The sequence below is a fragment of the Corapipo altera genome, unplaced genomic scaffold (assembly GCF_003945725.1).
Source record: "Corapipo altera isolate COAL_440 unplaced genomic scaffold, ASM394572v1 249, whole genome shotgun sequence".
Classification (NCBI taxonomy): Eukaryota; Metazoa; Chordata; class Aves; order Passeriformes; family Pipridae; genus Corapipo; species Corapipo altera.
Genome location: NW_020884982.1, coordinates 84,607 through 111,670, shown reverse-complemented (window position 1 = coordinate 111,670; position 27,064 = coordinate 84,607). Strand labels below are relative to the sequence as shown.

Below are 27,064 nucleotides of genomic sequence, written 5' to 3'. Positions count from 1 at the left end.
GCTGGCTTACAGCAGAGCCAGTCCCTCTTCCTGACTGAGAGAAGCTGGGGACAGGCATCCCAGAGCTGCTGGACACCCTGTGACATCCATACTGAGACCTCCTATGTGCAACAACAAGTTCCAATAAGGACAAAAAGATCCAAGAGTCAATTGGGTCCTCAGGTCCCCATGAGATTTAAGTGATGCATCCCACTCCTTTCTCCCACTCATAGGATCAGCGCTGGGATCATGGAGACTTTCTTGGAGGCCTGGATCAAACATACTGAGCAAGCCTGAACCTTAAATGTCAGGTGACACTTATGGACATAATGTACAGTGGTCTCAGACTGTGTTGGCCTGTTCATTCCCATTTTTAAAAGAATTAGCACTAAGGTGTCTCACATAACTGTCATGTAAACTATAAGGATTTCTTCCTTTTCCTACAATACAGAAAATAAGGACCTATTAAATAAAATTTGATGTTTTCCACCATAAATTTTATTGATCTAAAAAGGAAATGAGTGAAAATTACAGAAAAATCAAAATGTTTTCAGTTATCATTTTTCTGATGTACCTGTACAACTTACCTGAAAGGTTTTTGTTTGTTGTATTTTTTTGGACTGTCGTTTTGGGGTTTTGGTTTTAGGTTTCTTTGTTTGTGGGTTTTGTTTGGTTTTTGTTTGTTGATGTTTTGCTTTGGTTTGACTTTTTTTCTGAATTGGAAGCCTATTTTTTTTTCCATTGAGGAAAGCTATGGCTATATTTTTTCATGAAACTCTGTAGCATTTAGCTTCACGGACCAAACTGATGCATGTGCAACTGATAAATCGTTTATTCGCGGGGTAACAAGCCCTTATAAACCTCCCGTGACATCCCGTATTTCCCATCACAGTTCTTAGCGAGTCCTTCCATGCTCTGTTGAGTACTGTCTCCAGAGGCTTGCTGTGGAGACTACATCTCCCATAATTCCTTGGGATATGTTCCTGTATAATGTTAACCCTTTCCCCACAAAACTCTAGTACCTGCTGCTCTCCTAGAAAAACTGCTAGCTCAGCAGTTGGTGGAGAATTGACATTACTGTGATGCTTTAGTTTTTGCTGGTGGGGTAAATCTCTGTTCAGTACATTTCTTAACAATATTCTTGTTTCTAAGTGTGAATGAACCCCGTGTGGTTTTGAATTTCGCTGTGTATTTTCTTTCCCCCAGAGTTATGTTTTCCTCAGGTGGCACACTGCCCCCTGGCAGCCAGACCCCCGGAGCTCCTGATCCTTAAAAATATCTCTAGTAGTTAAGGAACTTCTCTGGTGCTGGAGCACCTCTGCTACGAAGAGAGGGTGAAGAACTGGGGTCGTTCAGCCTGGAGAAGAGAAGGCTTTGGGGAGATCTAATGATGGCCTTCCAGGACCTGAAGGGAGCCCACAAGGAAGATGGAGAGAGACTACTTCCGGGGGCCTGGAGTGACAGGACGAGGGGCAGTGGCTTCAAACTGACAGAGAGGAAGTTTAGACTGGGTATTAAGAAGAAATTCTTCCCTGTGAGGGTGGGGAGGCCCTGGCACAGGTTGCCCAGAGAAGCTGTGGCTGCCCCATCCCTGGAATTGTTGAAGGCCAGGTTGGATGGAGCTGTGAGCAACCTGGGCTAGTGGAAGGTGTCCCTGCCCCTGGCAGGGGGTTGGAACAAGATGATCTTTAAGGGCCCTTCCAAACTCCTCTGTGATTCTATGAACTGGAGACTATATCATTTGTGATCACTTATGGTGCCACAGTACGATTTGTATTAATGCACTCAGTGAAGTAACAGGAAAAACAGGATTTCTTAACATGCTTTAAAATATCTCTCTTCAGTATAATTTAGAAAAAACTTGTGCTTTCTTCTTTCCCGTTCAAGGTACTCCATGCTACTAAACAGTATTTCCATGGAATAATTTGGCTCGGGAAGGATCTTTAAAGGCCATTTAGTCCAATCCCCCTACAATGAGCAGGGACATTGGCAACTAGGAGCTGCTCAGAGCCCCGTCCAGCCTGACCTGAAATGTTTCCAGGGATCGGGCATCTACAGGTGAAACCTGTGCCAGTGTTTCACCACTCTCACTGTAAAAAACTTGTTCCTTATACCTGGTCTGAATCAACCTTCTTTTAGTTTAAAACCATTACTCTTTGTCCTATTGCAACAGGGCCTACTAAAAAATTTGTCCCCGTCTTTCTCATAGGCCCCAAATACCAAAAGGCTGCCCTCAGGTCTCCCCAAAGCCTTCTCTTCTCCAGGCTGAACAATCCCAGCTCTCTCAGCCTTTCCTCACAGCAGAGCTGCTCCATCCCTCTGATCATCTTGTTTTCCCTCCTCTGGATCTGCTCCAACAGGCCCATGCCTATGTCTTTTAAGTCATTCTGTATGGCACTGCCATTGAGGCCTAGGCTCGGGTTTTATGTTTGCAAAATCCTTGGCAAACCTTCGAGTTGGAAAATTTGGAGCGAAAACCAAATAGTTTTCCTGAACCATTTACCTGCCTAATGTTACGAAAAGTTGCTTGTCAAGGAGAAACCTGAATTTCAAATATTGTGTGGTGGCTTCACAGTTAAAATTGTGGCTTCCCTATATAATGGTGCAACAGATACCAACGCAGGGAGGGGGCTGAAGCATTTAAAGAGTACCAGCCATGAGGCGGGAGTCTCCTTTCTCACTTGTGCCCAGGTCCATGGTACAGAATCCATGCTTGATCTCTCACATCTCACTGCTAAATTAACAAAATAACCACCAGAGGGCAATAATGATAGGAATAACAGCTGATTAAAAATGGCAGTAATCAGCCTTAGGAGTCCAGACTCTTTTTACCTGTCTCTAGCACCATAGTCGTTAAATGGCCCTCAGATAGCAGAATAGAATCATAGAATTATAGAACAGTTTGGGTTGGAGAGGACCTGAAAGATCATCCAGTTCCAACCCCCTGCCAGGGGCAGGGACACCTTCCACTAGCCCAGGTTGCTCAGAGCCCCATCCAACCTGACCTTCAACACTTCCAGGGATGGAGCAGCCACAGCTTCTCTGGGCAACCTGTGCCAGGGCCTCCCCACCCTCCCAGGGAAGAATTTCTTCTTAATACCCAGTCTAAACCTCCTCTCTGTCAGTTTGAAGCCACTGCCCCTTGTCCTGTCACTCCAGGCCCTTGGAAATAGTCTCTCCCCATCTTCCTTGTGGGCTCCCTTCAGGTCCTGGAAGGCCACAATTAGGTGCCCTCAAAGCCTTCTCTTCTCCAGGCTGAACAATCTCAGCTCTCTCAGCCTTTCCTCACAGCTGAGCTTCTCCATCCTTCTGATCACCTCGGTGTCCCTCGCTTCAACAGCTCCATGTCCTTGCTGTGCTGGGTCCCCAGAGCTGGAGGCAGCACTGCAGGGGGGTCTCCCCAGAGTAGGGCAGAGGGGCAGAATCCCCCCTTCCCCTGCTGCCCACACTGCTTTGGGTGCAGCCCAGGGCACAGGGGGTTTCTAGGTGCCAGCACTGATGCTGCCCTTTGCCCTGAACGTGGTTAATACAGAATCTCTGTAATCAAGGAAAAAACCCGAATATTAAGAGGGACATAGAGTCGAAACACTACCAAAAATGTATAAAGTTTTATTTTAGGAATACATTAAACTATTGTGCACAGCACATACATATAAAAATAGAAGCAATTTCACAAACAATTGATTGGACAGTTTCGTGTTTCTTGCAAATTTACAGTCTCAGTTGTGAGTCCATGTTGATTCAGAATATGAGGTATATTTTAGTGAAAAAAAAGTAATATGAGAACTTTGGCACCATTTTACTGTGCAAAACAAAATCTTGGAATTGAAATAGTTAGTGAGGTATACAAATATTACTCTACTTTTCCACTGTGTGTGTATGTGTGCCTCTGCACATTTGGGAAAAATACAGTTATTTAAGAACATGACTCAGTTCTAACAGGGGTGGATTAAGTCTGAAACTGTTATTGGGTGTGCCTAAGGAAGAAGAAACCTTGAAAACAGGTATCAACTCCCCAGGAGAATCCCATGTGGAAAATATGGGCATGACAGGCTGGTGTGGGGTATTCACAGCAATGCTTTCAGAGCTTGTAGCCCATGTCATGACCCCCCATTAATGCACACTGAGATGAGATGTGCGTTGCAGTTCCTAGTTTGGCCCTGGTCTGGGAAATCCCTTCACTTTCATGAGTTTTCTTTATGTAGTCACCCATCCATGAAACTTTTCTTTGGAAGAAGGTTTTGTGTAAGAGTTTGTCAGATGATATTCATATTCACTCCACAGCCACCGTATCACATACAATAGGCTTTCAAATGGTTTGGGTTTTGCCAGCTTAACGAATTTATCCTAAGGTGTGCAAACGGAATGGTGGGCTTCCTAAATCCTCCTTCTCCATGATAACGGCCTAAGAAGGAGGAATTTAGCTAATCAAGCATGAGGCAGAACAGGATCAGGCCATTTCTCAGGCAGAGCTTGGCTGCATAACTTCTTGAACCCTGCTACCATGAGCAGCCCCTGGACTGCTTGCAGTGTCCCAAAACATTCCTCAGCTCCTCTCTGGAAAGCAGACTTGCATTCACTTAAGAAGCACCTCTGTCAAAGCATATATCCAACTGGTCTAAAACTCCACAGGGCTTCAGTTCTGCACTATTTGTGCTGGAGGGGTTTCTTCCCACAGCTATCCCTCCTGACATATCATATTAGTCAGAATTCCTGGCATCAGGAGACCTTTTTTGATTTCAACCTTGACTTCAGTGTTGATCTGGCTGTCACTGATGTGTAATAAGGAAAAAATGCAGTATTGTAAAGAGTAGCTCAGCAGAGTGACTGATGGGGCTTTCCAAATGCCCACCAAAACTGCACCTGAAAGGGTCTGCAGTTCCTAAGAACAATCTCAGCCCAGCCGGCTGTGTCTGCACAGATCTGTAGCATCACAGAATCATTTAGGCTGTAAAAGACCTCCAAGATCATCGAGTCCATCCTTTGACCGATCCCCGCCTTGTTAACTAGACCAGAGCACTGAGTGCTATATCCAGCAGTTTCTTGAACACCTCCAGGGATGGTGAGTCCACCACCTCCCTGAACAGCCCCTTCCAATGCCTGACCTCCCTTTCAGTAAAGAAATTCTTCCTGATGTCCAACCTGAACCTCCCCTGGTGCGACTTGAGGCCATTTCCTCATTCTGACTTCTTGTGACCTGGTCTATGGTTTGTTCTTACCTTGACCAGTGTGTGAAAAACAGAGCCACTGAGTTTGATTCTCACCTTTTGTGTTAGCTATCCCCTTGCTTGTCAGTACTGGCAACAATAAATTCCTCTAGACTGCACTGGTTTAAGAGGGAACAGATTTCATCCTATCCTAAGAAGGCTGATTTAAACTGTAATCAGAAACAAACTTGTGTGTCAGAATTCAAACCACATTTTCACATCCATGTACTCTTCCGTCCTTCTTCAAACTTCATTTCAAAGACAATTAGGAATATAATACCAGGATACTGGTTGCCAGCTTATGCATTTCATCGCAGCTGCAGTCTTCCTATCTCTACCTCTAGGGACTCTGTGTGACTGTCGGACACCCTCCAAACTTTCCTCTGACCCACTCTCCCCTCTCAGAATATCCTGATTTTTCACTTGAAATGCACATTTTTCCAAAGCAAACTGCTGTGCATGTTGTGGATGAACAAAGTGTGTCAACTTGGCTTCTCTCTACACACTGCAAGACCAGAAAATGAAGAGTAACTCCTTTCCTTCTAAAGCATCATCCAAAGCATCTCATTCATTTCCTGTAAGCAGCATTCCCCTCTTTTTTTCTCTTCATGTAAACTGTGATCAGTTTAAAACCAGCACTTACATTTCAGCCAAATAAATTCAAGTATCAATCACACAAAAGATACTGGAAAACTGTATCTTGTTCACAAAACAATTGTCTTGGTAGTTTTTCAGGAGTGGTGGCTGTCGGTACATCCTTGTGGGTGTGTTCTTTGGGCCGAATCTTCTGCACCTATAAACTGATAGTCTTAGTAGGCTAATTTACTCCAAGTGAGGATCTGGCCCTGACAGTGTTTTTCATGCATGTCAGAAGGCTCAAATTCATCACGAATAGACATCCCTGCAAATAGAATGGCATGTCAAGGCTAGACATAGCCCCATTTTGGCTGGCCGTGGGAGATAATCTTGCACTCATATATTCCCTTCTGCAGCAGCACGGCCCATCTATGCTGAAAATGCTCATGCTCTGACATTGCATTGAATCTAGTTTCAAATTTAGGAGCACACCATCAATGCAGGAATCCCAAGGCTTCTGGTAACTGACATTTATAGTGACTATTGACTTAGGGCCTCTCAAAATACTCTTTCAAAGGCATAGAGAATGCAGCTTTGTTGGTGATCTGGAAAAAGGTTGTCAAAATAGCAAGGCGAGGTTATGCCCCATTTGTACGGCTTCTAGGAGAGCTTTGAAGAGTATTTCACACAGCTTGCTGTGTTCTTTTTGAAACTGATGCTTTGCAAGTGACAGAAATTGGAATTATGGCACAAATTCCTCTGTCCTAACTTGGGAAGGTTTGCTTATATAGCCTCCTTCTTTCTCTGTCCTCCATACCTCATGAGGTATGATAGGGAAGAACCAAATATATTTAAGGCGGTAAATAGAAAATTCAAAACAGAGAAGTTTTCTAAAATAACCCTTTGCTGGAAGCTTCCATGGATTTCTTACATTGTATAAAATGCATCCTACAGACCAGTTCTAGTTCTTAGAGATTAACAAAGTTCAGCCTAAATGAAACACAGTGCCTTTAAATATTTATGTTCTTTTAGGTGTGTATGCATATAAAGGCACCCGGGCTTTGAGAGACTGGGATGATTAATTCATTAAAAGCATGTAATTACATAGATACACACTCACACATCCCATGTCTATACATATACAAGTACTTATATTAAAGATGTGCACATCTATATTTGAGGTAAGTCTAAACTAAGCTCACAAAATGCCATTCAAAATCCTCATCTCCAAATAAGTTTTGCATTTGGGACCCATCTGTGATTTATCCCATGGCCCTTCCTGTGGGAAATTGATTGTAGGTCTTCATTTTACCAACCAGTCCATGTGAGGAGACCCTGGAGAATCCCTTCAGAGACAGAGGGTCTCTGGGGATAAACAGTTTACTTGTGTAGAAACAGTTGTGGAATTGGCACCTTTGTGATCAAAACAGCTTGAGGACTTTGCAAGACAGGACACAGTCTGTAGAAGGGGAGATGCAGGCAGATATTCAGATCGAGTGAACTGCCCGAAGCTCTGGTGAAGCAAAATCGTCTGGTGATTTGGCCCATGATATGTAAACAGCTCACTAGGAAAGGTTATTATCTGAGGTAAATAATATTATTTAGTAAATAATAGTGATTTAGTTAGATTGATTAGATGGTTGCCCACAGCCAGTCCAAATACTTCTTTTGTATACTTTTGTATAATTTTCTTCCAAATCCTTTGCACTCCAGCTTGCTTTTTTTCTCTGTACAGCACCAAAGGAGGCACACAGCCATGTAAAATTTGTACAGAGTAGAAGAGAAGCAGCATCATATTACATATGCTACGTGATGAATCTAGTACAAATATTTTTATCCAAATATACACATACATATATAGATTTTTTTTTTTTCAATGACCAGTATAAATACTACTTTACCTGGGAGCTTATTCCCCATGTGCAAAATGAAACAGTTTTTCCTGGGATTCAGTCTTCTCATGTTCATATTCTGGGTAAGAAGTGGGTCACTGTCATTGCAGGAGAAACCTTGTTTCCTCTCTTCACTCTCCCATGTTTGCTGAGGGCTATGTAAGTACCACGGTAAGCATTTGATTCATATGCATTGTAGTTATTGGGCAGCAAGGTTTCCTTGAATTTACACTCATCTTGGAAGACAGCCTGAAGCACAGTAAGGGGAGGGGGGTGGGAGAACAAAGCAGGTACAATAAATACTTCACAAAAGCCCAGGTCATTTTTCTTGCTCACATTTTTACAGAAGGGCTCATTGCAGTGAGCAACAGGTGGTGCCTCAGCGACTGTGTCCAACAATAAATCTCCCTCCTCGGTGCTAATTTGGTGTCAGATGAACTCAGATACCACCTGTCCACATAATGGACTGTGCACTTCCTGCAGCAGATCAACTTAATTAATTCTAAATGATGGATTTCTTCATTTTATTTGCAAGGAAAGATTTCTGTCAGCATCACACCTTTTCATAGCTTAATTTAATACCTCCCCACTGCCAGAAGTCCTGTAAAAAAACGACATGCTAGATGTCCAAACTTCAGTTCTCTTACAAACACCAATGTCCAGGGAGAACTGCTTGCTCAGATAAGAGATTGGATTAACAATGAATCTTTTTGTCGATTAATCATTAGTGATATTTAACTATGCAGCGGGTTCTAACCTGGGAAGACAGTTTTATTTTTCTCCACATTACATCATGTAAATCCAAGGATAAGGAGTCATCTGGGAGAGTGGAATGCAAGGACAAGAAGGAGACAAATGCAGAAGAAATTACAAGAGACAGAATAATTCTCTGACTTCAAATATCTGACGCATGAGATGCCACCAGTGCTGTGCTATTTGGACACCTGTGTGATAACACCATTCAAAGCTTGTTGTGTGGGGGAAAACACACATCTCTTACAGCTTTTAAAAGTGTCTTTGAAGATAAACAAAACTGGATTGAAACTGGGGGGGATAGGGGCAAATCAAAGGGAGCTCTGAAGCCAGACCCCGCATTTCTTCAGGAAGACCCAGTCAAGCAAAACAGTTGGGTTCGTGGCACTCTTTAAGTGCTGGTGATCAGACATGAATGAAATAATATTCCTGGGGTGGAACCTCAAAATGTCCCTTATCTATGAGAGAAGGAATCAGTCAGGTTAGTAATGGCTACGGGGCTACGGGTCCTTCACAACATTTGCCATTTTATTAAACAACTGAGATATTTTGTTGAAATTACAGCTGTTTCAAAGGAAAAGACTCCGCTATTCCTTGACAAAAGAGATCAGTGCTGTTCATTACTTCGAAATGGGCTGCTTTTGCCTGTTGCCCAGAGCCAGCCTCTTCCAAATGCACTTACTAACAAGCACTTTTACTGCTGAATGTCCTGGAGATGTCTTGCTCGTACCTCGGAAATTAAATTGCATTTAGATGACAAATCATCCAGATGAGGACCATGGTGACAGTGTTTCAGTATGATTTTCATTCCATTCTTAATAGCCATTATTTTCTCATCATTTGCAACTGATCTCACAAAACTGATCATTAAAATAACCCCCACCACATATGTTGGCCTTGTAGGGTAGACTTCCTATTTATTTTCCATGCTGGGGTTGTTTTTGGTAGGGGGAAGCATGTGGTCATTATTTTACTAATAGCTCTAACTGTACCTCTCCTACACACAATGCAATGCAAAAGGGAATCAACAGGGTTCACTTTTACTAGAATGTGTTTGCAGCACTGAGACCTTAGAAGAAGCCACTTAATTAATCTGTCCTATTTGTAGAATACATGCATTTTCCCAGGGTGCTCCCTGTACAGTTCTACTAGGAAGCTTTAAAATCCCAGACCTCCAACAGCACTAAATAACACTGATGACATCAGGCTGGGCACGTTCCCTGTAGCTGCGAGGCTGTTTTCCCCGCTTGTAATCACAGATTTCCGTGAAGAAAAAACCCAACCCAAACCAAAAGCAAACAAAACGCCAAACCAAACAAAACCACTCTAAAACCTTTGCAGTCTTTGTTTAAACCTTGAAAAAGTATTTGCACTGACACTCACCGTTCCATACAACCTCCCCTTGCTGTTCATTGCGATGAAGAGAGCACTTTTCACCCCAAGCAGGCTGACAACACCTCTCTCTACAGTGGATATCTCAAAGAGACCTGAAGAATAAGACATTAAGCAGAAGTGTTATCACAGAATCTAGAGCTAATCTAAGGCAATTAATATATCATTATTTATTTTAAAACCCTAAGGAACTCATCATATTTTCTCTGTTAGAGTTATCTCCCTAGTCTAGAGGTACACAGAGAGGATCTTGCATTTTCCCACATGCCATAGGCTTGGAAAATAACTATTCTGAAATCAGTCACACACTGTGTAATCCCTTTGCTCTATCTGACTCTTTTGATCTGTCAAACTCTTGGGCTTTCTTATAAGTAAATTATTTTTATCTAATATACTATACTTCCAGAGGGTTTGTTATTAGCTTTAGAGGAGTGTGGCTTACTATTTTGAAGTCCCACATGACATCTTAGCTGCAAAAGATTTTAGCAACTGCCCTGTGCAGGAAATTCAAATCCATATGACTAATGTTTTTCTTTATTCTTACAGCTACAGAACAGCACCCACAAGAACGAGCAAACCAGGAACAGCAAGCCCCTTCCATGGGACACACCAAGTCTCCCAAAAGGAACAGTCAGCTGGGGTTCAAAAATCATGCTTTGGCACTCGGAACAAAGCGACGACCTCCCGGATTCAAAAGGCAAATGAGAAGGTGAGGAGTGAGAAAGTGCAGCAGAAGAGTCAGTTTTCAACCTGTTTCGTTTTTTTTCTCATCCGTGCAGTAAAGCAGAGTAACAATAAATTCTACCTAAATTTGTCTAAGCATTTGTGCCATGTTTCAACCGAAAGGGTCCTGATGTTTATTGATCCCAGAGACTTTCAAAAGGCAACAGATTAATAATACCAAGTAATAACATTTGCATTCTGCGAAGGGTAATTATTAGAGTTCACAGCAATTAAGTGACATCTATTCTATTTCATTTCTGGATGCAACTCACTGTATTGGTTTTCATTGTGAACTCCGCTTATCCTTCCATCTGGGAGGATTTGAAGGTGAAACCCGATGCCCACGTTGCAGTAAAGCCTCCGCTGCCTCTTGATTCCTAGCAAATAGTCACTCTCCCAGTTCACATCTGACTTCTCCCCTGACATCCCAGCAATGGACCTGGACAACAGAGATTGCCATCCTCTCTCCAGCAATGTGCCATTAGTTCTGCTTACAACGGGATGTGTAGAAGCAATCCCAGCTAGAAAGCCCAGGAGAACGAAGGCAGGGAACGTCCGGTGAACGCTGGCTTCGCAGGACATAGTGATGAGGAGTCTTTGTGCAGTGGCCATCCGGTTCACCTCCTGGGCACGTGGTCAGAATTAATGGCCCTAAAAATACCGCCCTTCTTGTTTTTCTCCCTTCAGCATGGTGGCAGAGGCTTATTTTTGGAAAGCAAATAGAGATTGCTGACCTGAAACTAAAGCCCGAGAGCAGTTGGGTTGGGAGCAGAGACAGGCCAGCAGGACTCCGACTGGTGGGGAACATGTTTTGTAGATCCTGCTCCCCAGTGGGCAGCCTCGGTTATATTTGATTGAGCCATCTTTATAGTGCAGAGGCTGTCCCTCCCCACATCATCACTCTGACATCAACAGCTTGCCAAAGGTAAGCCTGCCACGGCTGTAACAGTAACCTGCCGTCCTCCCCGGCTGGCCGAGCTTTGATGAATGCTGTCACCCAAGACTGGAGGCAGGAGTGGGATTTCATTGGCTGTGGAGACCAAAGGAGTCAAATTGGACGGCTGGTCAGAAGCCTCACAGCTTCCTTATTTAGAGGAGAAGGTGTAAAAACAGTTGAGGACCTCATCAGTGAGCAATGAAAAATTTGCAGCCACTTCCTTGGTGGCACTATCACCAAGTGTCTCAGTATTTGGGGATAATTGGCTCCAAGTGGCCATTGCTCTTTTTGTACATGCCCGGCAAATCCAAGGCATCTCTTCCTAAGCGATCCACATGCTAAAGCTTGGTCTGTACCTCTCAAAGGAGAACTCCTGGCTGGTTAACAGACAGGTAAGCCATGCTAAAGGGAGAGGAAGCCTCTGGGCTTGCTCCTACTGCCTTTGTTGCAGTGGCAATTCTGCTGAGCAGGGCATGCAGGCTGGAGCATTGATCCTGCAGTGACACGTAGCTGGGTACATTAAGCTTTCATGTTGTTCACTGAGGTGACTTCAAGATGATCACATTTATTTGGGGAGGGTGTAATTGCCTCCTGCAGGGGTGCAATTTTATTTGTATGTGCAAGACAAGGACTTAGGTAATGTGTTAAAGAAGAGGGAAAAGGGGAAATGGCCACAGCTCCCTATTGTTTCACTGTCTCCTTTCCCCAAGCGCAAATACTCACTTTATTTTTTTAATAACATATGACTATCTTAATTTGCTTCTCCTTCCATCTGCCTTGCTTGTTTCCCCTCATTTTGCACTGATGCTGTTTCAGCTTCTTTGGGGTTGGACAAATTAATCTTTTAAATTAGTTTCACGGGAGTTATTAAGATATTAGTTGGAGGAAAACAGCTGAGATTTATGCAAATATTTTTGCCAATATGACTGTCAGCTTTTCACAGCAAAGAAACTGCATCTTCTGTGTCATTTGAGATGCCTGCATGTTAAGGAGGAGAGTACCTGGAAGGGTAATTGAACTGAGCACACCCAGCATGAGAGAGTTTCACATTAGGAGCAGTGTAATATGAGGCCTGAGCCACTGCAAACCCTTCAGCACAAGACCCCTGAGTGAAGGGGAGCCCATGGCAGCCCTGAGGCAGGTGAACAGTCAGATCCAGTGAGGTATGTAATCGTGATGGCTCTCTTGAGAGAGGCTCAGCTGTAAAATCATTGGGAGGCACTGGACTAGACCCTGTGCCAGGTGACATTCAAAACCTCTGTGCTTTTGCTGAAGCAGCACTTGAATATGACAGAATCACAGAGTATGCTGAGTTGGAAGGGACACACAAGGATTATCCAAGTCCAGCTCCTGGCCCTGCACAGAACAGCCCCAACAATCCCACCACATGCCTGAGAGCATTGTCCAAACACTCCTTGAACTCTGCGAGGCTTGGGGCTGTGACCAAAGGAATCATACCTTCTGCCTTTTACTCACAAGAAAAATCTTCAAATCTTTGTCTCATCCTACTTCACCTCAAGATTTTTCATCTATGCAAAATGCATATATAATTTTTAGGAAGGAATATCACTAGTATTTGCTGGCCTCTTAGCCCTTATGAGACGGCAGTGTCAGTGGGAACCAAAGCCCGGGGTCACTGTTACAAGCATGGAGCACTCATTTCCTAGTTTCTCTACAGTCTGAAGATCTACCCATTCCCAATGCACATGACTCCTGGAAACATTGCCTAATCTCAGAGCCATCACTGTCTGTTAAAATATGCATTGTAATATTTTCTTTCCACTTTTTCCCCCCTTAGAGAATGTTTCAAGTGTAATGGATGGATTTCCATCATCGGCTTAAATCATCTTTTAATCACCTTTGCATTTTTATATTTTATTCATTAGGTTTCTCATTGCAAAGACAAGCCACGGGCTAAAAGAGTTTCTCTAACTTGTGCTGCAGATTCCCTACAAGGTATTCTGATGGCCCAAGTCAAAGGCACACTTTGTGGGATACCCTGTGTCTCATTCCAGCACTCTTGATCCTAGAAGAAATACCGAATAGCAGGACAAAAAAAAAAAAGGGGGGGATAAATTCTGACAAGTCTATGGGATGCATTGCTTTGCCTTTTAGTCAGCCCAGCTGGAAAGTGACTGCTAAGGGCCATGGTGGACCAGGGGACAGCCTTGCTCTGGTGGTTTCTTCTGAGCAAGTAGGTGTGACAGCATTCTGTGTGGAGAGGCTGGCCAGAACACTTGCAAAAATCAGGACTTCTCCTGCTGGACCTGAAAACCAAACTAAACAGCTAAAAATTGTGATTTCACTGAGACACCTGGCCCTTATAAGAGCAGGAGTCTTGGTATCTGGCCCAAGACAAAGTGGTGTGCAGCTGGGAGATAAAGTGAATACTGCAGTCTTGTGTTGCTCAGCAATTCTGCATCGGAGCTGAAATGAGTCTGGAACCATTCTGAAGTCAGATCTGTGGTCAGCAGTTTGCTGAGTTTCTGTGTATTAGCATATGAAGATGAATTGTAATGTTAATCCTGGAGCTTCTCATTCAACTAGGTAAGCCTTGTTTCCTCTAAAAGATGTCTCATTCTTAAACTTGTGCTCTTGGCCATGAAGCAGCTGTTTCCAGAAAACACTCTGTAACCTTTTAATTTTCAGACAGCATGTTGTCCTGGATTCATGTGCCTTCACAGAAGGCATCAAGGGAGAGACCTATACCATTTGCAGTAAAAGAAACGCTCCAAAAACTCAAAAATGGTAAAAATTTACTTCAGCAGTCAACCTCCACTTACTGGAAATCTTAAGACCCAGGATGACAGTGCTTACTGCCTAATTAAAGTAACGAGTTTTCATTGTCGGTATTTTAGTACAATATTAAAATAATCCCCTTTGGAACACAGCAGCAAGGATCCACTTTCAGATAGTCTAAGAAAAGTCCTGCAGCTGAGCAGTAACATGATATGGATGCAGAGCACATCTTTCAAAAAAATGCATGATGACTTAGGGATCCTAAGTTCCATTTTCAAATCTCTTTAAAGTCTCTCCCTATTTTAAGGCCTGGAAAGAGCAATCCCTCATTCAGAAGTACAGACTGAAATTGTTCACCTCGCCTGTGAAGCCCCAGGCTGGTGGTGGTCAGAGGAGATAGGAGATTTCCAGGTGGCAAATCTGACTGTTGTGGCAGGGCAAGTGTTGCAGACTCTGGACAACCTGCATAAAACTCTGTAAGCCCAAGAATGACCATGGAGCCCCATCAGACCATCTTTAGTGGTTTGGTGTTTGTTGGCCAGCATGTAAAGATTTATAACACAAATACAGGGACTATTATGAATGAAACACGAATCACAGTATGAAAGCAGCAGGAAAAAGTAATCAAGAATCACAGAATATGCCAAGTTGGAAGGGACCCACAAGGATCATCGAGTCCAACCCTTAGCCCTGTACAGGACCATCCCCAAGAGTCACACCATGGGCCTGAGAGTACCAAATACAGCAAAGGTTGTAGGGCTGGGCTGTATTGACACCTAAGGACCCCCAATAGCCATAAAACTGATAAACACTGAGGAGTGTGTCGGTGGCATCAAGACTAATTTGGATAGGGCCACAGCATAGGTAATTAATCAGCGGCAGTTGTGAGCCCTGGTAGCAGGAGGGTGACAAAAATGGTTATAGCACAATTAATTTGTTATTTGTCTCCCCATTATCCAACAGAGAGGCGGATTTGTTGTCATATCAAAACCCAGAATGAATAAACAGGACAACAGGCAGCAATCTTGGCTAAGACTCTTGGGGGCTAATAAGCTCTTGGAGGCTGAAGCAAGCAAACTTCTGAACCAAAACTGTCACCTCATTACAGCTGCTGCCTCTTCAAACATATACAAGACCTGTTCAGACATGGTTTGTTATTGTCAGTAAAGAGGAACCCAAGATAGTGGAGAGTTAACAGAGGTCCTACTTCATCCTTCATGTCACACACACAGAGGTCCTGGCTAGGCCACTCCGGCACATGCATGTGAGTACAGGGTAAGAGAGAGGTCTCACCACAAGGGCTCTCACTGAGATTTCACACAGTACAGGCAGGCACAAATCACAGAACAACTTACTGCTATTTTTTTTGGAGGGAAGTGGCAAAAAGTATCTACTCCGAAAGAAACTGTGGAAGATTTAGGACTAGGGAGATTGTAGTTTCCTTGAAAAAAAAAAATCTTGCTTTACTGCTTATTCATGATAAATTCATTTTCTGAAGAGGGAACGTCAAGCACAGATACAGTCAAATACACCCATCTTTGCCTCATGAAGTGGCCATGTCTGTCTCTCCATGTCTTACAGGAGTTGGAATGACAGTCAGAAGACAGAGTGGTGACTCCACAGAGAACCTGTGGCTTCCCAACTGCTGCTGTGCCCACCAGCCCACGCTGCTTCTCTCATCACCTCCTCAGCTGTTCCCACTCTGCAGGGACAGGCAGTCCAAGGGTAAAAGGCTGAGCTGGAAAAAACAGAAGTGACAGCCACCAGCCCCCACAGGGATCTGCTTGGTATTATTTATTAGAAGAGAGGAATGACATGGTGCATGTTTAATTTGGGTTTAGTTTGTCACGCGTATGGTTTTCTCATTACAGCAGGAACAGGGATGCTAAATGCCACTTTTAAGTAACGTAATGAATAGGAAAGCAAAAAACCCTTGTTTTTATTGTTGGTGATGAGATTTTGTCCAATGGCTCAACTGACCAGATCTCTGGGTGATTCCCGACCATGGAAACTATTCAGATTAAATGATACAATCCAGTATAGATGATTAAAGGCAATTTCTGCCATTTTTCAGGTAACTTCCTTGTGGCTGGGCTTCGCGAACGAAGCTTTGGGAAAGGTCCTACCCACGTGTGACACAAGTGCGCTGGTGGCTAAAAAGGCCAATACGAGATAGGCATGTCCGGTTGCCAAAGGCACAGCAGAAAGACTCCTTAGGTGGTAAATTCTGCAAGGTACGATTCTTTCTGCATTGCCTTTTCTCCTCGAGAGTGATCCTGCGTGCATTCTCAAAAGAAACAGCAGCGTTATACATGGTGTGTCTCCAGACCTCCTGATTGGAGGCCAGAGTAGACCAGTTATGTTGATCAATGTGGCCAAGGCTGAGATGTTGTTTCAGGGAGTCCCTGTATCTCCTCTTCGGGGCTCCTCTCTTGTGGCAGCCGGTGGCCAGCTCACCATAAAGCAGGATCTTAGGGAGGTGGTGGTCCTTCATCCTGGAGACGTGTCCTTTTTAACACCCACTTTTTTATCTGTGTATGATTCTAGATCACAGAATATTCTGAGTTGGAAGGGACCCACAAGGATCATCGAGTCCAACTATTAAGTAAATGTCTGGTTTGCTCCTAATCCAGGACCATACAATACACTGAAATCAACTGTAGCTTCCCCCCAAAGCACAGCCCAGAGGTTTTTAATCAACTAGTTTTAATTGATTACACCAATCATTGCATAATATTTTTAAAGCCTGTAAGTCCCATTTTGAGAAAGGGCTGCAGCCACCTTGTTACTTCTTCGTCAGGAACCAAGGTGTAAGGCATTTGTTGTGATGGTTTTTAACATATGGAAGATCAAGATCAGATTCCTAAAATATTCTGAAAACCAGTTATAGCTTTAACAGTGACTGTGGTTAAATATAAAACCCAAGTAATTCGTTCTATTAAAAAGCTCAAGTCTTATTTTTATCAAGTGATGTTATGAGGGCATGTTCTAAATCAGCCTAAAGCTCTTGTAGGTACAAGAGCTTCACTTCTGCAACTTTTTAACAGCCCAATTAAGCTGGTACAGCTTCTTGTGCATGTTGTTTAGTACAGAATTCTTCCTCTGACACTGCCCAGAGTCAAACTTCTGGACAAACTCCAGAAGATTAAACATTTGAAGAAGACAGGCGAAGAAAATGCAAGAGCTGAATAATAATGTTGAGTTTATTTTTCCCCTGCAAAGATGAGTCTCATTTGGACAGAGTCAGGTTGTGATGGGCACAAAGGACTAAGAAATAAAACCATACATTTTATGCATTCATGTAACACTTCTCTTGACATCCCTCTCCATACTACCCTGCACTACTCCATACGCACAGGCCCAGTTTAAGATTATGCTGCTAATGATGTTATGCAAGTATTTCAAGCATCCTCTAACCAGAATGTGTATTCCATGCAGGATTAAAGAACAGTTTGCCTGATGCACACTGGACAGGCGGTATGGAGCAGGGTCAAGGCAAGTATGTAGCAGAGCTCTGAAATTTCCTTTTTGATCAAGCAAGTAGTGAGCATATGTTGGTTCACTATGGAATGTGTGCTCAGCTTACTTTAGCAGAGTTTCAACACTGACCTTTTGCTGCATTCCTCCAGCAGCAGTAAAATGGTTCTGCTTAAGTAAACTGACATATACCACGTGCAAACGCAGCTGTCTTCTCCAGCCCATCATTTCTCCTACTGTTACAAAAAGCCTGGAGGCATGGCAATGCTGTAATTTAATGTGTAATCACCTCCCATGAAAATAATGTTGTGAAAATTAATTGTGCTCATGGCACAATAAAATCCACCTTGAGAAAACAGATTTGGCCACAGGAGTGCATGCTAATAGGTCCTGGATTGTTGTACTTTATTACTATCTGTGTGACAAACACAGGAAGCACGACCTCCAGCTTGACCCATCCTTACCTCTCTCTGATTGCTTTATGTTTTCCATCTTTTGTTCTTGTTCAGCTTAGTTTTTGTAAGTGTCTGGCAGGTCTGGTCTCTGCTGTAAAACTGTACAACTCCACTGTAAAAATTAAGATGGACCATGCAAGGAAGCAGGTGACTCAGCAGGCAGTTATTACTGGGCAGGATGCTTCTTTAAAGAGCTATTTGTGATGTCAAGTGCTGCCATCAGTGAGAGCAAACCACAGGGACACAGGCAGATTTTGCCCCAATTTGGTGTCATTGCACTGCATGAAGACCAAGGCTTTCCCAGACAGCTTGCAATTCCAAATACCCCTGTTCATAAGATGCATTAAACTCAGACACTTGGGCTTGGCTCTCAGAAAGTGCTGAATGTGTCCCATCTGAAAGCCAACCTGCTTTAGTTTGGGTACTCAGAATGAAGACATTGCTTGGTGTTTGAATACTCAAAAATGAAGACATTGCTTGGTGTTTGGATGGACAGGAGAACTCTTTCCTTTATGTGCATGGCCTGAGCTTCCCAAAAGTCACAACTGAAAGCATCTTTCCCCATAAAAAATCAAGTAGAAAACACAAAAAAAGACATGGATCCAACATTTATTGCATAAAGCCTGCACTGCCAAATTCTTGATGCCTTTTTCCTAGAATCATAGAATCATTTGGGTTGGAAGTGACCTTTAAAGGCCATTCAGCCCAACCCCCCCTGCAATGAGCAGGGACATCTTCAACAGATCGGGTTGCTCGGAGCCCTGGTCAGCCTGACCTTGAATGTTTCCAGGGATGGGGCATCCACCACCTCTCTGGGCAACCTGTTTCACCACCCTCATTGTAAAAAATGTCCTCCTTATATCTAATGTCAGTTGACCCTTCTTTAATTTAAATCCACTATCCTTTGTCCTGTCACAACAGGCCCTGCAAAGAAGTTTGTCCCTCTCTTTCTTATAGATGCCCTCTAAGAACTGAAAGTTCCCCTGGAGCCTTTTCTTCTCCAGGCTGAACAACTCTAATTTTCTCAGCCTTTCCTCGCAGGAGAGTTGTTCTATCCCTCTGATCATCTTGGTGTCCCTCCTCTGGACTCTCCAAAAGATTCTGTGCTGGGGACCTGAGGGCCCCCTCATTGCAACAACCAGGATGTGCTGACTCACCTGGTGGGTCTCACACCCAGACAAGGGGGCAGACTGTCCTAATCAATAAATATCTACTTGCTGTAAAATAATTATGGGCAGAAGAAGAACTAGAAAATGTTGTGGTCGTCTTTCAGCAAAAGATTCCCCACTGTAAACCAAAGTAAGATATAACTGTGGTAGTCAGATATAAATATGGTGTACAAAGATAAAGAATCAGCGTGACTGAAAGCCTCTTCCAGACTCTATAAATGAATGCCCTTAATGTCTTCTGCACATCTCAAAGATTCTTTTTTTATTTTTAATTAACATGATCCTTTTAATTACAATATATGTTGGTTGGAAGGGACCTTTGGAAGTCATCTAGTCTAACCTCCCACTTGTATTAGGACTCCTGCCAGCCCTAGAAAAGATCAAGCCATGGCTGACCTTCATGTTGTATTTCCAGCAGTAGAGAGACAGCCATCTAACTTAACATATGATGATTACTATAGGGCTAAGAATAATTCTCTGACTAGGGGGATCTTTTGAATACACTGGATGGTACCTGTTGCAAAGACCTCTGGCAGTCTATTTTCCTCTTTTCTTTATTTCTTTTTCTTTCTCTCTCTCTTTCTCTCTTCCTTCCTTCCTCTTTCTTTTTTTTCTTTCTTTCTTTCTCTTCTGTGAAAATGTAAGCACCTGAATAATGTTACTGATGTGAATGAATGGGTCTATTAATTTGTTTTGTTTTTCATGAGATATGTACTGCCTGCACTGCGAACAAGGGGGATTTGGAAAGCATGATTTTGAATTTTGTGGAGCTGTATATGTTCTTACTGTTAGAGATAGGCTGGGAAGTGAAATCTTGGGCCAAATGCTGCCAAAACTCCCACAAATTTCAGTAGGGCTGGTGTTTAACATTGTGTTGCCATAAAAAGCCCTGAATTTGGCTTAGGTGGGCAACTGAGTGCAGAAGACTGACTTTAAAGTCAGCCACTATAAGAGCACCCAGCAAAGATCATCACATGAAGGTTTTGGGGCTTTAGTTTTCAAATTCTGTAGTTTCAGCACGAACAACTTTGATGATCCTCTTTACAGAGCCATTCCAGTTCAAAACCTGCTGTTTTCATGGGGAGAGCTCACAGCTGCTTGAGTGTAGTCCTCTGGTTGGAAGGCCTTTGTAGTGACCTTTCTGACCCTTGTAATGATCTTTTTCCTGGTATGGGACTTCAACTATAAGTAATTAGCTTCAAATGACCTGTGGGTGCTGGTATTTTCTTCTGAGGCCTTATCAGAATCTGGACATATTACTTCATTCCCAGGTGATTTTAAGTGATCTAACTTTTCTATAGCTGCATAATGTTTCCAATCAGCATAATTTCCTGATCTAAAACTACTTTTTATCTCTTTCTAATTTATCCTATCATTACCTGGCCCACAGTTTTGCAGCTTCATGGAATCACAAAATCACTTAGGTTGAAAAAGATCTTTAAAGACAGTGGACTCCAAACACTAACACTGCCAAGTCCACCACTAATTCATGCCCCTGAGCACTACATCCACATGTCTTCTAAATCCCTCTAGGGATGGTGACTCCACCACTTCCCTGGGCAGCCTGTGCCAGTGCTGGATAACCCTTTCTCTGAAGAAATGTTCCCTAACATCCAATCTAAACCTTCCCGTAGCAAAACTTGTGACCCTTTCCTCTGTTCCTATCACTTATTCCTTTGGAAAAGAGACCAAACCCCATGAGGCTACAACCTCTTCTCAGAGAGTTGTAGAGTGACAAGGTCTCTCTTCAGTGCTAACAACAAAAACTCCTTGGGTCTGCTGCCTGTCTTCTGCATGACTGTCAACTGTGTATCATTCAGTCTCTTGAATGATTCCATTTTTAAATCAATTTAGTAGAATAAATTGTTTGATGCAATGACAGGCTTTCTAAAAGGACTAGATAATTTGAAACACAGGGACTTGCTGGGTGTTGGGCACTTCAGGGGTGAGGCAGCTAATTTCCATTAAGGATACAATAATTTCATTTCAAGCTTTGCCTTCTGTGTTGTGGTCACTCAGAAAGATGCCAACAGTGTATTTTTGTCTACAGTTCATATTTCTCAACAGGAAGACTCCAGAGAGCTGAGGAGCCCTATCAATGCAAGAGTGGTGTGGACCATTTTACATGTAGCAACATCAGCTTGCAAGACTTGCCTGTAATTTATGGACTGCCTGGAAGAAAGAACCACTTCCATCAGCAGGGAGAATTGCCTAAAATGCTAAAAACACATCCAAGATAACAACTGGTGGTCAGGCAGCGGTTTCCAAACAACTACTCAACAGAAGGACTCACATCCTCTTGTGTAGCTGGTCAAGCTTGAGGCCAAGCTCCTGTCAATGACCCACTGCAAATTCCATCTTTTATTGGTGAGCAAGGAGAGATTCATTCCTCAAAAAAGGAGGCTTGGCTGGCTTGTGCTGGTAGGATTTCCGCTGTGGAAATAGGCACAGAGAAGACTGATAACATGGATGAGGAGGGGCGGAAGGAAGCAGGCCCCTGTTTGTGGAGTGCTGCTATTTCTGCTGGGATTTAAAACTGTCCTTTGGAGCAAAGTTGAAACAGTCACTATAAATGACTTGCATGAGTGAGTACAAAACATTTTGGAGGATTATAATTTATGCCAGGCAGGAGCTGTTATGGCTCAGTTTAAGGAACTCAAAATAAGATTTCTGGGAGACAACCAAGATAGTTTCACCTTTGGTAACTTCCCAGTCCAAGACATTCCTAACTTTATGTGTACCGGGTCTGTTCCTGCCTGGGGGCTGAGGGCCTTGAACTCCTATTGAAACTCAAAGATGGTCTGACGACATTTGGCACTGTTAAGAGTTGGAAAGAGCTGGCAGTGCCATGTAGCACATCTCTATGCCCCTTTATCCAAACCTGAATTAATTCAAAGTAAGGATTTCTTCCCCAAAGGTTTTGTCTTCCATGGAAAATCTCTCTTGAAGGAATGGAGAGATATTCTCCAGGGGATACTCCTTTGTGCAGATTTAAAACATATTAAGCCAACTGGAGGTGAACCATGTCTGCCTGGACACAGACAGTCATGCACGTGCTTCCCAAAGATGGAATAGAAGGTGAGAAAAATTAATCCATTTCTGCTGAGCAACCAGGAAGGCAGACATGGAGCCCTGTCTTTCCACCTCCCAGGCAGATTGAGAGCACTTTATAACACAAAGGCATAGCTGTATCCTGTCACCTTGATCCACACAGAAGATCTCTCTCCATTCTCAGAGAAATGTTTGTACCTTATGAGACTGATTTCTAAGTTTTTAGAAAGACTGCTTCTCTAAATCTTACATAGTTTTTTTTTTGCTAGTTTCATCTCTGTCAGTTAAGTCGAAACCCTTCTTGGAACATGAGGTACAAACCCACCTCCTCCTTACTCTTTGCACCCTTCGAATATTTACAGATGGTTTTCATATTCCCTTTCAGTTGTCATTCAGCCAGTGTTGCTCTGTGTGTATCTCTTCAAATGCAGCACCCTTGGAAGGACACACAAGGGGGACACAAATTTTGCCTTCAGTTACACCTGTGTAATTTTGGAGTAAGACAATGAACTTTGGTAGACTTTGAATTTACACGAGCAAAACACAGAGCAGGAAGTGAATGCCAAATAAAAACTAGGAAGACAATCAAAACTAACATCACATCCTGCAGGCCCCAGACTGCACAAGGTTAGTGCCTTTTCTATCATGATATTTTTTCCTTGCATTCACACTGAGTGAATATTTAGAAGTTTGGAAGTGCAACAGCCACCTGGAACATGCCAGTACAGACCATGGTTCTTGTGAGAAGTGAAGATATCATCATTATGTGCTGGTCCATGCAGATTTCTTTCACGATTCAACACTGAGTTTTTCTATGTTACATAGATTATTTGATACTAGATACTTCAAATTTATAGGACCATGTCACAAACATGACACAGTAACCTTGTTTTGCTTCGTGACTTTTTTTTTTCCGATGGGTATCGATAATTATTCCCACTAGAGAAAATCTCTCCACCTTTTCTCAGCCCTGCACAGGACTGGTTGAAAGCGCTGTTCCATGTCAGTTCTGGAAGCAGAGGAACTGGCGAATGAGACGGGAACCGTGCATCACATATTTATGTCCATAGTACATTTTCCAGTTAAAAAAATACATGACGTGGAAATGAAGTGCCCAAAGGAAGTTTTACTTGCTTAAGCTGTCTCATCTTACCCAAGCTGCACTTGCCACTCCACTCTTTATACAGTGTTCCACCACCTCTGCAGTCTTTTTGGTGGCCTGTCCATTCTCCCATATTCCACTAAACATATAGGCTGCATATATGGGCTGCAAAATTGCATCAGCTATTTTCCAGCCATATCCTTTGGCCTGGTCTAAATTGTGTTCCTGTTCCAGCTGGCTTCCTTGATGGAGAGGGACTCTTTATAAGACTTTTTACAAGACTTTTTACACAGGCATGCAGGGACAGGACAAGAGGGAATGACTTCAAACTGACAGAGAGTAGGTTTAGATTGGATATGAGTAGGCTTAGATTGGATATTAGGAAGAAATTCTCTACTGGAGGCACTGGAACAGGTTGCCCCAGAGAAGTTGTGATACCTCGTCCCTGGAAGTGTTGAAGGCCAGGTTGGATGGGGCTTGGAGCAATCCGGTCTAGTGGAAGGTCTCCCTGCCCATGGCAGAGGGTTGGAAATGGATGATCTTTAAGGTCCCTTCCAACCAAGGCCCCTCTGTGATTCCATGATTCTCTATGATGATAGTTGATAGGTCCTGCTAAGCAATGGACTTTGGACATGGCACTCGGTATGGAAACTTATAGAACAAGACAGAGCTTGCAAGACTGACTTCACATCTTAATCTGACTCATTTCAACAGCTTTTCTCTTTATTATAAACGATAACTCTGTTTTTCTCCCTTTCCAGTTTATTCTGAAGTGGGAATTGGAAATAAGGAACTATGAACCACCTGTCTTTACCCAGAATCTGGCCTAATCTGTGAGAAACAACCTTCAAAAGAGCTTTACAGATTTCTTATGGGTTTCTCTATAGCTTAAAATCATCAGGGCAGCCTGTACCATGTGCAGTGAAAGAAGTTAGCCCATTCCAAATGGGAATTAAGATGCCCACTTCAGATGCTGTGAACCTGCCACCCATGCAGAGCCTGTAGTCACCTATGGAAGTACTTGGTACTGAAACATGGGACACGAAAATGTTTCCAAGAACTGAAATGCTTTGCTTCTAAATATTCAAAAATGCATTTTCAAGAGTAACAAGCACATAAGACAACTGACTGTGTCTGAGCTCACTCAGATTTGGTAACCTCAGACTGCCTTCACCATACATGCTCTCCCCAGGGCCCAGCCCAGGAGCAAGTTGTTTGTCCTTGTGCATAAGAATATATTCTTCTAATTCTGTGGTCCCACGGGACCACAATCCCGTGGTTGCTACTGACTCCTACCACATCCACTATCTAGTATGAAGTAATAAATGTATTTTTATGCAGTATTGATGGTGTGCCCTGGTACCTCCATGAGGCAAAGATACAAGAAGAGGGCAGGCATCTCTTTACACTGCTGACCTGGTGTGAATACCAGCAAATAGCTATATATTTTTGGATATAGCACAGGCAAGAAATAAGAGTAAATGAGGCCTGCAAGGACTAGTGCTCAAAATATCATGCAAGTGTAAATTAAACTTTCCTCCAATGAGGGGAAAATGAGACACAGATGAAACAGACTGATCAACTTTTAAGCTCACAGAAATCACAGAACTGAGTTAGAGTGTGTGATCTCAGTCCTAACTGAGATGGAACCAGGTGTTCTTTAAGGTCCTTTCCAACCCAAACTATTCCATGATAATTTCCTCCTTTACACTATATCCCTTCTTCCATAAACACCTTTCGTGGCTTCACTCATCTCTGATACAATGGGAAAAGTTATAAAATAACTCTTTTATCTTTAAGCTGAACGTAGATTGTGCTCTCCAGAGAGAACTACTGCAGAAGTAAAGACCCCAGATACAATTCCCACCCCTCTGGGCAGTGCCATCTACCAACAGGGAAACTTCTGGCATTGCAGCAGGAGACAGGCAGGACAAGGTCTGTACATCTGGGTCTCAACTGCCTGCATCCTGCTGCCCTTGTTTGCCACCAGTTACCATGTGAGCAAACAGAGCTGGGGACAATAGGTGAAGGTCACTAACTTATATCCTTGACAAATCAAGATTCTGGGCAATTTTTTTCCTTGCAACAACCTCAGTTCAGACTCTGCAAAGGGCACCTGCAGTTTATAGTGGTCACCACGAGCAGGTTAATAAAGCTGAACAACGGCATTTGCTCCTCACTCCTCCTAGTGGCAAAAATTTTTTATTCAATACGAGCCATGCCTGCAATTTTACACGACATTTTCAAGGCATTAAATCCTGTCATCCTTCCAAGGAATAGTGCACTGCATATACAAATAGAAAACCTCATTCCCATTAAGTCACTTTCCTCTTAATCTTGAATAGCTTTTCATGACCCAAACAGGGTTTCTGAGAAATTGCAGCCTGCATGTTACAGTTGCTGGTTACCAGATAAAACAGAAAGTACAGTTTAGGTGATTCCATCTCTATATTCTGTTTTTTTTTTTCTAAAAGGCAGCTAAAAATCCGCTATTACCACCACTTCCTTGGGAATAGATATGAAAAATTAGAATAATACATGTTGTGTCAAGGATCCTTCTGACAAAGATTCCCTCTGGCAGGACAATTCAGCATTTCCAAGGGTCAGACTTCAGTAAGCAGAACTAATAGTCTCCCCATTCCATTCCAACCACTTTGACTTTCCAAAACCTCATCTCTAGAGCTTGTTTGTTCTTTTTAGTACCAATGACCAACTGCTGACAAGTTTCTATGCAACCTCCTGAGGACTGAAAACATACATTCAAAAAATAAAAGGCAAAAAGCTTAACTATTTTCTTAGAAATTAGCAGCAGTTTCACCAAAGTGCAACTAAATTAAATGGTGTCTTCCTGCTTTGGCAAAGGAACGGGCATAATTTTTATTAACAAATAGTCTAGAAGTATAAGCAAGATATTTGCTCAAGGACTGCCGGTGTTCCACAGGCTCCTTGTTGGTGGATGTGATGACTGAAGGGAAAAATAAAACTAAAAATCTGTAACACAGACCTTTATCACAACACAGATAAGTCTTAGAGCTTATAAAAAGGGATACTTCTGCCACCACACCTTTCCTAAACAGAATAGTGTTAGAGCACTTGCTTTTCTGGGACCAGAGTTTGATTTCAGCTGAAGGCCAGCAATGTAAAATGAGCTCTAATAGGATTAATCCAGCTCCTTCTAGATGAATTCACATCCTTCCTTTCTAGAACACCAAATTAGGTTGCATTACTTGCATGATTCCTCTTTAGAAGTTGCTGGCAGAGGAAAAGAAAGTATTTAACAGTTCAGCAAGAGATGTTTGCGGGGTCACTTAAATGGCTTCTTACAGCATGCAGGACTCAAAAATACTAAGCTGAGAGTCTGTTATTACACAATGACTTTATACACATCATAAACTGGTGATTATTCCTTGGATTCTATGTGAGAATTTTAAATTATGCAATTTCCCCACAAGGGAGCTTTGCCATCTTTGCATTTGTCAAACTAAATCACTTTCAAAGAAAATCACAATGGAGATAGAAAAGAATTTGGGTTTTAATTAGCTTTCAGGTTCTCCAGTTTTCAAGTACAGAACTTCAGCAATACATTGGCAGAGATTTCTGATTCCAGCTCTG

At 42.8% G+C, this 27,064-nt stretch overlaps 2 protein-coding genes and 1 long non-coding RNA gene across 3 annotated transcripts in view; 2 read left to right on the top strand and 1 right to left on the bottom strand.

Annotated features, from left to right (window-relative positions):
• TIGAR (TP53 induced glycolysis regulatory phosphatase) overlaps positions 1-10,594 on the top strand; it is a 39,428-nt gene extending 28,834 nt beyond the window's left edge. The window contains exon 7 of the mRNA XM_027665930.1: positions 10,346-10,594. Coding sequence (XP_027521731.1) covers positions 10,346-10,504 — 159 coding nt within the window. The 3' untranslated portion in view covers positions 10,505-10,594. The remainder of the gene's footprint in view (positions 1-10,345) is intronic.
• FGF6 (fibroblast growth factor 6) lies at positions 6,428-11,584 on the bottom strand. The gene is made up of 3 exons (XM_027665933.1): positions 10,795-11,584; positions 9,791-9,894; positions 6,428-7,903 (listed from the first exon to the last, which is right to left on the bottom strand). The coding sequence occupies exons 1-3, from the start codon at positions 11,132-11,134 to the stop codon at positions 7,727-7,729; spliced, it is 621 nt and encodes a 206-aa protein (XP_027521734.1). The 5' UTR covers positions 11,135-11,584; the 3' UTR covers positions 6,428-7,726.
• A 5-nt stretch (positions 11,585-11,589) lies between these two features.
• On the top strand, positions 11,590-16,276 carry LOC113957981. Its single transcript, XR_003531362.1, has 2 exons — positions 11,590-11,851; positions 15,780-16,276. It is a non-coding gene; the product is annotated as an uncharacterized LOC113957981 (long non-coding RNA).
• Positions 16,277-27,064: the final 10,788 nt, after the last annotated feature.

Coding starts and splice junctions, on each gene's coding strand:
- FGF6 (XM_027665933.1), bottom strand. CDS start 11,134: ATGGCCACTGCACAAAGACTCCTCATCACTATGTCCTGCGAAGCCAGC. Junction 9,895..10,794: donor TCACAATGAAAACCAATACA/GTGAGTTGCATC, acceptor CTTATTCTTCAG/GTCTCTTTGAGATATCCACT. Junction 7,904..9,790: donor AGGGGAGGTTGTATGGAACG/GTGAGTGTCAGT, acceptor ACTGTGCTTCAG/GCTGTCTTCCAAGATGAGTG.